This window comes from Mesoplodon mirus (assembly GCF_964341445.2).
Source record: "Mesoplodon mirus genome assembly, chromosome: 3".
Lineage (NCBI taxonomy): Eukaryota > Metazoa > Chordata > Mammalia > Artiodactyla > Ziphiidae > Mesoplodon > Mesoplodon mirus.
In genome coordinates this window covers 16,130,793-16,144,315 of record NC_138978.1, presented here as the reverse complement: position 1 = coordinate 16,144,315, position 13,523 = coordinate 16,130,793, and the positions used below count along the sequence as shown (strand labels likewise).

Sequence of the window (13,523 nt, the reverse complement as noted above, 5' to 3'; positions counted from 1 at the left end):
TTGAACCAACGTGTAGTGGAATCAGTGGCGTGCCCTTCACTCTCGCTCCTGGTGAGTGCCGGGCCAGATGCCAGGGACCCATGGTGTATGAGCCTGTCCTCAAGGGGAGATCCAGGAGCTGGGCACTCACCACCCGGTGCTAGGAGGTGATGGGAGGGAGGTGAGGGGTCTTCGGGAACACGGAGGAGGGACTCCTGATTCAGTTGGGACGGGTCAGAGGAGAGTTCTTAAAAAGAACCTACTTTATAGCACAGGGAACTCTACTCAATGCTCTGTGGTGACCTAAAAGGGAAGGGAATCTAAGAAAGAGAAGATATATGTATATGTGTAACTGATTCACTTTGCTGTACAGCAGAAACTAACACAACATTGTAAAGCAACTATACTGCAATAAAAATTAATTTAAGAAAAAGAGAAAGAGCATTGCTGAGCTGAGGCTGGAGGGCAGAGGTAGCTCTGCCCCGAAGGAGGGCGGGTGAGGCCCCAGCCGAGCCCATGGGGCAGAGATGGGGAGGGTGCAGAAATGAATCGGGTACACATCCTGCCTGTATTTTAGCAGGCAGGCGTGATGTTGGACACATCACTATTAGCTGAACCATCCTAAATTGCCATTCTTGGAGGTAAAAAATGGTGGCATATCAGCCATTTCTTCTGGTTCAACCTGATTTAACACAGGTGGAAGGATGAGAAAGGAAGAGAGGGTATTATTTGGAGGTTTAGAAGAAAGAGGAATGAATTCCCGCTGGAGGGATTGAGGACATTTATGGAGGGGATTCGAGCTGGGATTGGACGGGACCGATTTGGACGTGGGGTTGGGAATGGGGAGGGCGGCTGGAGAGAAGGAGCAGGGCTATGGGATGGGGTGGGAGCCGGGCGGGCAGCGTGGAAGGAGAGGCACGGAGGCTCGGTCAGCCCGCCAGCTGCCCACTGGCACCACCCAATGCCAGGTTCTGGGTGCTGAGCTGAAGGAGACTCCCTCTCTGCCCTCAGGGGGCTCATGGCACGACGGGGTGGAGGGGGAGCCTGGCACAGAGACAGAATGGTGATCCAGTGTGGCCGGTGTGGGACAGCCAGATTGAGAGGCAAGCTGAGAAGGAGGAGATGGGAGCCATGGAAAGTGCTGGAGCAGGGGTGTGGCCTGGCCTGGTGGCCGAGCCTGGGAAGGCTGGCTTGGAGGGAGGCTGCTAGGGGGAATGTTTGAGCTCCAGCCCCCTGAGCTTTGCAGCATTTCCTCAATTTCCTGAAGTTGTCTGAGAGTTTTCAAGCAGGAAGGTAGTCATCTTGGTGACCATGGCGGGCATGACGTGGCCACAGCAGATGTCAGTGGAGTCACTTGCCTGAGCCCTCCATCTGCGAGGACCCTCAGAGGCTCCTAACTCCCTGCCTGTCTGAGGAAGGGTGGCCAGCCAGGTGCTCGGCTGAGCCCTAGGAGCCCAGGTCCCCGTGTCCCTTGACCCTCAGGGATGCGCCTCCTGTGTGCCCGGGCCACGCACCTGCATCCACCGGTCATTCATGCTCTCCTCCTTGGCACAGACCATCAGCCTGCACCTGGCTTTCTTGGCCAGAGCAGCCACTGACTTCAGGAAATCCTCATTTTCAAATAACCTAGAAAGAACAGAAAAAACAATCTCCTTAGTGCCCTTGATTCAGCAGCCAGTGGCCTTGGCTGGCCTCCGAGGGGGCAAGCTGGACCCCCTGGGGTGTCTCTAGGGATGGAGCAGGACCTCAGGGCTGGATGGAGTAGGGGAGGGGCACAGTGGGTGCTCCAAGGCACCTGGAGCCTGGACAGAGACCGCAGCTCACCCTGTCTCTCTGCTCTTAGCAAGCTTAGCTCACTGAACTCTGGTAACAACCCAGCCTTCCACAGAGGAGGAGACAGAATGAGGGGGTCAGAGCGCAAGGTCACGCCGTCTGGATTCGAACCCAGGCCTTGCTGGCTTCCAGCCTGCGTCCTGATCACGGGGTTACACTCTCACCCCTTCTGCCCCAAAGCAATGGGAAGAGGAGAGGGGAAGGTCCCCCTGTGAGCCCACATGGTTAGTGGGGGCTCTCAGACTGCGGGAGGGATGCCAAACCTCCCCCGGCAACGTGAAAACACAGCTGGGCCCCATCCGTCCCCAGAGTCGAGACCCAGCAGTTCAGAGGTTGGCCCGGAACGTGCATTTTAAATGAGTGCCCAGGGGTTTCTGGTGCAGAAGGCTCACAGGCTGCCCTCCGAGGAGCCCTGAAGGCCTCACCCAGGGACTCAGGGTTCTCATCTTCCAGGTCTGGCAAACTCTAGAGGCCCCCAGGAGCCAAAGCAGCCCTTGGCCTGCCTCAAGGCAGGATAGTGACATGAAAACACCACCAATAATGATTTTCCTGACCTTTTCATGGTTCTTAACAAGCCTCAGCCCTCAGCAAGTCATAGCACAGATATCACCTTTTCCTCATTTACACAGCAGGTGCACGATGGGCTCCTGGTCCAGGGCTCTCCCTGGGGGTGTGTCTGTGCCCCGCCCTCAGCCCTCCAGGGCCCCTCACCTGCACACATACACCTCCATCGGGGACTGAGTGTTGGGGGTCATGATCCAGGGGGCCACATGGAAGACCACGCTGTCTTGGAAAACCAGGGCCTTGGGGAGCTCCTGCAGGGGGAGGGGCAGGGGAGGAACTGTCACAGCAGCCAGGGCCCAACACCTACTGCTTCCCAGGGGCTGTTTGGAGCCCCCTCCACAGCTGGGCCAGTGCCTGGAAGCCCAGATCCCCCCTCTTGGCCTACCGGGTTGGACGTGTCCAGCAGGGAGACATGGAGGGAAATGAGCCCTGGGAAGCTGGTGTCTGGGAAAGCCAGGCCCTCCACATAGAAGTCTGTGCTGTGATGGCCACCCTGGAGCTCCAGGGCGTGAGAGGGATGCTGTGGCCCCAGGATCATGCCGTACCTGGAGGGCTGTTTGTCTGCTGGGAGAGAGCAGGGGAGGCTCAGGTCTGCGTCCCTACTTCTGAGACCTTGTCTTCTTGGTGTGTGATGCCTTCCCAAGGCCGTGGCATCTCACCCCTAAGGATTCCTCACAGCTGGATCTGGCAGGAGCCTCCCCTTAGGAGGAAGGGACTAAAGGCCCCACGCTTGCCCTCCCGATGGAGGTCCAGGAATGGAGTGATGAGGGTGCCTGAGTCATTCACAACTTTACAGAAAGTCCAATATACATTATAGTTCATTCATTCATTCATCCATCCATGCACTCCCTATCACCTGCTCTCAGCTGACACCTGGAAAGACCAGGGTGACAGTCACTGTCCTGGTCCCCAGGGAGTGCACAATCTCCTGGGTAAGTAGGGAGGAGCAAAGACAGTCAAAATTACAGATAGTAGTAAGTTCTGGATGGTCAGGGAAGGCTTCCTGGAGGAGGTGATACCTCCACAGAGGCAAGGAGTTGGTTTATGGCCAAACCAATGTCAGTCTAATCCCTGTGGTTTGAATGGAAGTCAGATCAAGTTGTGCGTCTGCACAGCCCTCAGATGGCCCCCCACCTCCCACAGACTAGAAGCCACAGTCATTTCCTGCCTCCCTGACCTAGCCCCTTCCCCTCTGGCCTTTCTTCTCCACCCTCATCACCCCCCGCCCCTGCTTAACCCTTGCATTATGCACTCCAGCCAAGCTGGCCTCCCTACATTCCTCAAGCCCATGGGCACATCCCACCTCAGGGCCTTTTGCACCCGTGATTCCCTCTGCCAGGAGTGCCCTTCCCCTGGGTGTTCCCACATCTCCGTCTGCTCAACAACACCTTCTGGGCGAAGCCTTCCACGACCCCCCTTCCCCACACCCCTCGTTCTCTTCCTCTTCGCTGTTGCATCCTTCTGTGTAGCATTTAATGCCATCTGAGGCACTAGACACTTTACTTAATGATTTTACATATCATTGCTCTCAACCCGCTGAGATGACATGAAAGTGACATGAGGGCAGAGACTTTGTTTTGTTCTTTGCTTCGTGCCCTGTGCCTAGAACCGAGCCCGGCACTCAGTGGCAGGTGCTCGCAAGCCGCTGAGAGGTCACTGATGTCTCTGATCACCAGGTTGTTGGAGAACAAATTATTACATACTAACAGTTAGTATGTGCAGTCAGCTTGGATTCAAAAGCCTCTGTAAACAACAGTCCTGTGTGTGTGTGTGTGTGTGTGTGTGTGTGTGTGACAGAGACAGACACACAAAGAACAATTTCAACAGTCCTTGGGAGGGAGGTCATTTCCTTCTCAGTGCTCATCCAGCACCAGACATCACCTTGTTTGCCTGCATTGTGTCTGTGCCCTTTCTACAAGGTAGTGGGCAGAGATGTCCATCTTGCTCACTGCCGCATCCTCGGTTCTTAGAACCTGGCACAGGGAAGGTGCTCGGGAATTATTCACTGAAGTGTGTGTGAAGGGGCTGAGTGCCACTGGCAGGGGTGGGAAGGGAACACCAAGGTGACGGCCAAGGGCGACTCACCATTAGCTCGAAACGCCCTGACTTTGTCCATCTCAGATTTGGCCACATGGAGCACCAGCTGGTGCTTGCTGAAGAAGTCCCTGGGGGTCTTCGTGCTCAGGGTCACCAAGGACATGTCCTTCAGGTCTGGAATGAGAAGGGCGTGGCCTGAGACACAGGCCCCTGAGACTACACCCCCCCCACCAAGACCACCCTTCATCACGTCACCTGGCTTTATTTTCCTTATGCTCTTTCCAGTATTTAAACAATATTTTTCATTTTAGAATGAAAGGAATTCAAGGTTTTGGTCCTCTCCCACTAGGAAGAACTTAGGATGTAAGCTCGCCAAAGCAGAAATCACATTTATCTTGTTTGTTGCTCTGTTCCCAGCTCCGAGAAGCATCTAGAACAATGCCTAGCACAAGGCAGGTGCTCAATCATTATCTGTGGGGTGAATGAGTGGAAAGGTTTCTCCCCGGGGCCTGCGTGGGAAGTGAGCCAACCTGAATAGTGGCTGGCAAAGGCTTGGGGAGATTGAAGCTGGACGAGAGTCAGAGGCTGGACAAGAGTCACGTGGTCAAGGGCACTGGAGTGGGCGGGGTTTGAACCCTGGATCTGTGTGGGCTTGGGGAGGTATTTCAGCTCTCCGTGCCTCTGCTTCTCATAAATACATAGGGCTAAGTGCAGAGCCCACACGGAGGGAAGGGTGCAGTCATATGTGTAAAGTGCATATTACAGCGCCTGGCGTCCTGGGAGGGTACATACGGGCTGTTTGATTATTACTGTGTGCCAGGCACCATGTAGAAGCTGCTCCCTGGCATCAGGCCAGGCCAACTCCACGCAACTTTAAAATGCATCCATTTCTAGGCCATTCTAGCAACTCCCCAGGAAGGTGGCAGCTGCTGCCCTGGCCAAATGATCCTGCCCCACTCAGCGCCCTCCTCCAGTGCAGGTCTTCCACCCTCGCCATGCCTCAGAGGTGTGCCAGCAGGGACCCTGCGCCCAACTTGTGCCCCTAAACCTGCCCTGGTGTTGGGATGCCTGGGTTCAAATCCTGAGCCTGTGACTTACTAGCTGTGTGACCCAGAGCAAATTGCTTAACTTCCCCATACCTCAGTTTTTCCATCTGTAAAGTGGGGGAGAGGACCATACGTACTTCTGAAACTTGAGCTGAAGGATCAAATGAGTTAAGAATTCTGAACTGGTCCGAGCAGTGCCCAGCCTATGGCAGGGGCTCAGGGCTGCTCTGACGTGAATTTGGGGCTCTAGTCAGGCTTTCATTTTGAATTATTTTGGGCCCCAGGTTTGACCCAAGCGCAGAAGTTTGGGTTGGTTAATGGGCTGGGGATGGAAATTGGGCCCTGGAGGAGGCATTGGGAGACTCAGCATTGCTCCCAGCTCTTCCCTGGCTGCTGTGTGACCTTGGGCAGGTTACTTGCCCTCTCAGGACCCCTGTCTATTCCTTCACCTACATAACAGGCATGCTAAAAAGAACACGCTTCCAATAACCCTGGTTTCTGAGGGTTGTTACAAGGCTCAGGACAACAGGCTTCACAAAAAGGCAAAGCTCTATTCCCATTGGTTCTTGGGGGGTCTTTACCTTTGCTGTCAAGCTGGTCATCCTTGCAGTCCACAGTGGAAGATCTGAGATTGTCTCTGTCACAGTTCACTAGCAGGATGGCGCCCTGCCCATGCGGGCCCCAGGTCCAGGTCTTCTGTGGACACCCAGCAGAGATGGGGCACACTTAGGAACCTGTGTCTGTCCCTCCAGCTCCTGGGAAAGCCCAGCCACCTTGCCCTAGCACCTCGATAGCCTTGTGTGATTTACACATTTTGTTCCCACATCAGGTAATTTTTTGGTCCCAAGAGTGGATTTTTGCCTGCCCCAAAAGTCATAAACAAATTCCATTCATCCACTTAAAAAAAGGAGCCCTAGGGCTTCCCTGGTGGCGCAGTGGTTGAGAGTCCGCCTGCCGATGCAGGGGACATGGGTTCGTGCCCTGGTCCGGGAGGATCCCACATGCCGCGGAGCGGCTGGGCCCGTGGGCCGTGGCCGCTGGGCCTGTGCGTCCGGAGCCTGTGATCTGCAACGGGAGAGGCCGCAACAGTGAGAGGCCCGCATACTGCAAAAAAAAAAAAAAAGGAACCCAAGAGAGTAAAATTGATTTCAACAGCTTTTAAAAACTGTTGGATTAGCAAACCAAACTGAGCTAAATATTTGTGTCTAGATTCAAATCTAAATAGCTCCTCTTCTGAGAACCCTTAATTACTCGTTCACCAAAGTGTGGGCACTATTCTTAGCAGCCGGGTACTGTCTGCCCAAAGATGAAAGCAAACTGAGCAGCCCCTCCCAGCAGGAATCTAATAGTGATGACATCTTCTGTTTGTAGGAGAGCATTCTCCCCCCCCCGGGGAATGACTGCGTTTTGGGAGGGACCCAAGGATGAATTCCACTCCGAGAGCTGTAATCCTTCCCCCAACTTTGACCCCACAAAGGGATCTTAATTTTTGACAGGTCATATCATCCTAAAGTGCACACCAGCATATGGGGAATTCCCTGGCGGTCCAGCTAGGACTTGGTGCTTTCAGTACCCGGCCAGGGAACTAAGATCTGGCAGGCCACGCAGTGTGGCCAAAATAATAAAAAAACAAACAAATAAACAAACAAACAAATAAATAAATAAAATAAAATAAAGTCCACACCAGAACAAAAATGTGCAGGCAGCATTGGGGTTTCAGGGACACCCTGAGGTTTATCCACGGACCCCAGTTAAGACGATTCATCACCTGTGTACCACAACACCCTATATTTCTGCAACATACATTCCCTTCCCCCACCTGGCTCCCTCCCTCCTCTACCCCCTGCCTCTTTTCTTTATTATTCACCCCATGTGAACCTCTCCCACCGGTAGCTAAAGTCTAGTATAGGGGATTTTTTTGGCCGTGCTTTGTGCTTGCGGGATTGTATTTCCCCGACCAGGGATCGAACCCGTGCCCCCTGCAGTGAAAGTGTGGAGTCCTAACCATTGGACCGCCAGGGAATTCCCCATAGTATAGGGGATTTTTGAGCCAGAGTTGAGACCTGCCTGCAAATTTTCTCTCTGCTGTGCATGAACTGGGTGAGTCTAGTTTCCAGTTTGTGGGAGAACCCATTCTCTGAACCCACAATCGTGAAAATCTAGTTTTGTAGAATAGATGGGACCTATGTAAACCAAAACGGTAATGGTATTCGTGATTTTAATTTTCTTTTTTTTCCTGTTCTTCTTAAATTTGTGTTTCTTTTACTATTAACATGGATACATGAGACAGATCGCTGTTCACCTCGTCACCACCAGGGGGCGCGCTAGGAGAACCCAGTGGAGTTACGGGAGCGGTCGAGCCATACCTGGTCCTTCCTGCCTCCGGTGGACTTCTTTTGCCAGTGCGAGTGAAGTCCGCGCTCAAGGAGATCTCTGAAATCCCGGGGAGTAAGAGGAGAGAGTTAGCGAGGGTGCAAGGTGGGAGTACTCAGTCTGGTCCCAGATGGACAGTCCTTTCCCCAGGAGACCTATCTGCACAAAGGCTTCTTTCTCACCGGTTCAGAGGAGACACAGGTTCTAAGACACCCCCATGCCTCCCAAGAAGAAGTCTGGCTGCAATTCTGACAGCAGAGCCGGGGCTTCTAACCACACACATTCTCCTCTCATGGAGGACCTGCCACAGCTGTGATGCCAACCAGACCCTGCATGTCTGGCCACCCCCAGGGGTCTCAGAAAGAGTTCCCGGCCACCCCAATGGATGTATGGTACGAAGCCCCTGCAAGGACACCTTGCCAGGCTCTCAAAGGCCTCTGGCCCCAACTCCAGCCCCCAGTGACTTTGGGGTAGCGGACACAGTGGTTATTCCAACCCAACCTGGCTCTCCATTCTGTGTACTGTGACTGCACTGGGGACAAACCACAGCCCCAAACATACCCTGCTCTGTCCAAATGGCATGGCTGAGAAAGCATATGTTCGCTTCTGAATCCTTCCCCTCTCATCAGAACGCATGACTATATGGTCATTCCAATGACATTGTGTAGCGACCTCGTGAGCTCACAGAATGAGATTGACCTAGATGACATTTTAAACATATCCATAACCATGTATCGATGTTGGGCCATAGAGCATAGCGCCTGGTAGCCAGAACTTCCTGGCTCCTTTGCTAACCAGCTGTGTAATCTTGAGCAAGTCCCTTTACCTCTTGTACCTCAGTTTCTTCATCTGTAAAATATGGTAATAATAGTGCCAGTTTCATTGGATTGTTGTAAGGTTTAAATGTAAAGTCTTGGCACCCTGCCTGGCATAGAGTAAGTGCTATATAATAATAACAACAACAATAATTATTATTATTATGAAAATGTGTATTAATGAAATAAATGAATGAAATTCATTAATGAAAAGAAACCTGAAGCTTTCACATGCTGTTCATATATTTAATGTATGTAATAATAATATTATGATATTATTGTCCCAGATGAGGTCAAGTTAAAAATGTACTTTATTTAAAGAAGAATACTAAATAAATATGAGCACAAGCAGATCACTGATGGGGCAAAAATGGTGAAGATGGGATGTAAATAATGGAATTTGGGGAACACTGGTCTATATTATTGTGTAAAACAGTCTCATCATCTACTTTTTCTCATAAATATTTGAGGTTTCAAAAATGTATAGAGACTCGTATGTTGAAAATCCACATACCACTTCCTAAGCTGAGAAATAAAATATTGAGATGTAATTGAAGCTTCCTGCAAATGCCCTCTCTCCCCAGCTGTATTCGGGGTTCACTGACTGGGGAAGGAATACTTATGAACTACCAGATGCATGACTGGCTAGAAATTATCCTTTTCTCTGCTCAGTCTAAAGTAAGCTTCAGGGTGTAGTTTCTCCTGGAGAGCTGCCTTGCATGGGTGTGTGTGTGGAGGGAGAGGGGTGGTGCTCCAAGATCCCTGGCGTCACTTACCGACCCCAGTGATGTAGAGCAGGGCTTCAGCTGGAGTGGTCTCGGGTCCATAGTATGAAATCTGAACCTATAGGACAGGAGCCAACCACTAATGATTTCCCTTAGTCATTCAACAAACACTAACTGGCCTGCTATGTGCCAGCTCAGAGCAGGGTGCTGAGGAGACAAGGATCAGGCTCCCAGCCTGTTAGGAACACGCCAGCTGGTGAGAGTGGAAGGGGAGCAAAACACTCCAGTGACAATGATGTGTAGAAGAGGGTCCTTTGGGAGACCAGGGAGGCAGCGGCTTCCTCTGCCTGCATGGTGTCAGGAGTTCAGCAGATGGGGGTGTGGTGGAAGAGGCATTGGAGGGAGAGTGGCAACACCAACTCCCACTGCCCAAGGTTAAAAATCCAGGAAGAACCCATCTGATTGGCCCAGCCTGGCCAGAGGAGGGCAGAGCGTTAGGAACCACACTTCTAAGCGAGATGACGGAGGGGAGTTCCCCAAAGCAAAACCAAAGAGCTGCCACCAGAAGAAGGGAGCTCCTGAGGGTCGCACTGAGGTGTCTCAACCTGTCCTGCAGGTAGTGGGAATCCAGGGAAGTGTCACAGCCACTGTCACCTTGCATCTGGTTGCCCTGCCCCCAGTCTGCTGCCTAGATCTAACTGACTCACTACACTGCAGCCAGTGGGTCTTTCTAACATACATATGTGGTCTTGTTACTCCTGGATGAAAGGTTTTCATTGGCTTCCTGTTGTCCTAAGAGAATGAGGTCTCTGATGCCAAACCGTCTAATACTGACTCCCTCTCTCCCTCACCTTCCCTTCTACCTTCCTTTCTTTCCATACAGCTCTTCCTCAGCTTCCCCAGCACACATCTCACCCTCTCTTATCCAGAGTGTGCACACAGGCCACATCCCCTGTGTAGAGCGCTCGCTTCTCTTTTCCTCTCTTAAGCAGGTCATTGATACCATCCATCAGCTTACCACTTCTTCCAGGAAGCTTTCTCTGATTGCACCCTTGCTGACCGGCTTTGATGCCCAAGGTCTGTATTCTTAGAGCAGGCAACCACTCTGCCCCAGGAGGTATCCTGCTTGGCCTGTCCTGCTGGGAACAAGTGGTTGTTGTCCCAGATCCCTTTGGGAATCCTGGAGGGTCCTGTTGAGTCCATCTATAGTCAAGGCGGCTACAGTGGGTTGAATGGTGATTCCCCAAAATATATGTCCACATCCTAATCCCTGGATCCTGTGAATATGACCCTATTTGGAAAAAAAGATCTTTGCAGATGTAATCAAGGATCTTGACATGAGATCATCCTGTATTATCCAGACAGGTCTTAAATCCAATGACAAGTGTCCTTATAAGAGTGAAGCAGAGGGAGATTTGACAGGTTGAGGAGGAGGTAACGGACCACGGAGGCAGAGATTGGAGCGATGTGGCCACAAGTCTAGGAATACCAGCAGCCACCAGAAGCTGGGAGAGACAAAGAACTGATTCACCCCAGAGCCTGCAGAGGGCTGGGGCTCTGGGTCGATTGAGTGGCTGACCTGTTATGACCTGCTGACCTCCTCCTACACATCCCAACCAACGGCTGCCACACTCACCTTCCGGTCACCTGTGCTATCGCTGGTAGCTCTCATCTTCAGGCTCACCTCCAGCCCAGGGTCCAGGGGCCACTGGAGGAAACTGTGAGATTCTTCTTGGCTGGAGGGCGGTGGGCAACATCTATGACCACTCCTGGGGAAGCACTGATGCTAAAGGATGTGCAGTCCTTGGGGGCAGAGCTGTGGAAGAGACAGATGGGTAGGACAGGGGGACACGGTGAGGCTGTGCCTGGCCCACTGCTGCTCTCCCCAGGGTTCTTCCTTTCCCCACCAGTGTGGACACCAGAAGGCAGCCAGACTGACCCTGACCATGTGAGTACGTACTGGTAGGTTGTCAGGAGGTAGTGAGAAACAGAAAGAAAATCCCCTGACCTGGAGAGGTTACGCTTGAACTAGGAAAAGACACACACACACAGATGTATGCATAGAGTGATGTGTGCACCCAGAGGTTTATATTACACAAACATGCACACACAGTGTTGTGCCTATATGAAGAATCACACGAGCAGTACAAACAGTACTCTGAAGGACCTTCCCCTCACGAAACGACTGGATCGTGGTTAGAATATACCTATTTATTGATTGATTGATTTATGGCTGTGTTGGCTCTTCGTTTCTGTGCGAGGGCTTTCTCTAGTTGCAGCGAGCGGGGGCCACTCTTCATCGTGGTGTGCGGGCCTCTCACTATCATGGCCTCTCGTTGCGGAGCACAGGCTCCAGACGCGCAGGCTCAGTAGGTGTGGCTCATGGGGCTAGTTGCTCCACGGCATGTGGGATCCTCCCAGACCAGGGCTCGAACCCGTGTCCCCTGCATTGGCAGGCAGATTCTCAACCACTGCGCCACCAGGGGAGCCCTAGAATATACTTTTCAAAGCATTGCTAAGATGTGAAAAGTAAGGGAAATAGCCAAGAATTCCCTTCTCTGCATACGCACACACAGACACACACACAGACACACACACACACAGACACACACACACACATACACACATACATCTCACTGTGGTTAAGAATACCAAAGACAAACAGATTTTAAAGGTATCCAGAAAGAAGAAAAGTCAGGTCACCTATAAAAAAATAATAATTATCAATAGATTGAAAGTAGACTTCACAACATCAGTAATGAAATCCAGAAGAGAGTTGAATAATATCTTCAAAGTATCTTGAAAAAATAACTATTAACTTAGAATTGTGTACATAAAAAATTATATTTTAATAAAAATATTTTCAGATGAAGAAAAACTGATATTTTAAAACCAACACACTTTCACTAAAGCAACTTCTAAAGACATACTTTAAGAAGAAGATACCTAATGTCAGAATCATCTGGATGCAAGAAAAAATGGTGAACAAATAACATGGTAAATATTTTGGTAAATCTAAAAAATATTGCCTGTATAAAAAAAAAGCTTATAAAAGTATCAAAATTGTGAGATTAAAAAAAAGAGCAGGGGCTTCCCTGGTGGCACAGTGGTTGAGAGTCCGTCTGCCGATGCAGGGGACATGGGTTCGTGCCCTGGTCCGGGAAGAACCCACATGCCGCGGAGCGGCTCGGCCCGTGAGCCATGGCCACTGAGCCTGCGCGTCCGGAGCCTGTGCTCGGCAACGGGAGAGGCCGCAACAGTGAGAGGCCCGCGTACCGCAAAAAAAAAAAAAAAAAAAGAGCAGAATGTAAACTGGGAGAGGTAATGACAGTTAAAGTGGTATGAGGTCTTCAATTGAAGAGAGAATTAAGATAGTGTTTAATTCTAGAAATGTAAAAGTATTCACCAAAAGAATAGAAATGGAGTTCATAAATTTCTATACATGGAGAAAATGCAATAATTTTTTAAAAGAATGGATAATTCCATTCAAAAAGGCAATTACAGAGAAAAAGGCAACATAGAAAAAAATAGACAACTAAAAACTAAAAAGCAAATGGTAAAAGCAGACTCAAATATATAAATGATCAAAATAAATATAAATAATGTTACTAGTTAAAAGAGAGTTTTGAACTAGATAAAGAAATAAAATCCAGCTCCATTCTATTTATAAGAGATGAACCTAAAATACAAGGATCCAGGAAAGATGAAGTTTTTTTAAAAAAAGGAAAAAAACTACATTAAGCTAATATTAGCCAGAAGAGAGCTGGGATGGATATATTAATATCAGACAAAATTAATTTTTAGACAAAAACCACACTATTAGCATATAATTTACATTAGGAAGAAATACTGTAAAGTACCTAGGATAAACCTAACAAAAGATGTGTAAGGCTTTTATGGAGAAAAATGTTCAAACCTTATTGAAATCAATTAGAGAAGACCCAAATTAGAAGAAAGAAATACCATGAACATGGTTAGGAAGGCTTAATATCATCATGGTATGAATTCTCTCCAAATAGATTCATATGGTCAGAGAAATTCCGGGGTTTTACCTGAACTTGACAAGTTGAGTCCAAGGTTTATTTGGAAAACCAAGGGGCTAAGATAGTCAAAGTACTTTGTAAGAAAAAGAAGCAAAAGGTGAGGGACTT

The 13,523-nt window shown here is 50.1% G+C and overlaps 1 protein-coding gene across 1 annotated transcript in view; it reads right to left on the bottom strand.

Moving 5' to 3' along the window:
* PADI4 (peptidyl arginine deiminase 4) overlaps positions 1-13,523 on the bottom strand; it is a gene marked incomplete at both ends in the record, with an annotated part of 48,801 nt that overhangs the window by 10,371 nt on the left and 24,907 nt on the right. Inside the window, 10 exon segments of the mRNA XM_082612106.1 lie at positions 1,494-1,605; positions 2,524-2,627; positions 2,762-2,940; positions 4,462-4,587; positions 6,041-6,155; positions 7,826-7,854; positions 7,857-7,892; positions 9,424-9,490; positions 11,009-11,080; positions 11,086-11,188. Coding sequence (XP_082468232.1) covers positions 1,494-1,605; positions 2,524-2,627; positions 2,762-2,940; positions 4,462-4,587; positions 6,041-6,155; positions 7,826-7,854; positions 7,857-7,892; positions 9,424-9,490; positions 11,009-11,080; positions 11,086-11,188 — 943 coding nt within the window.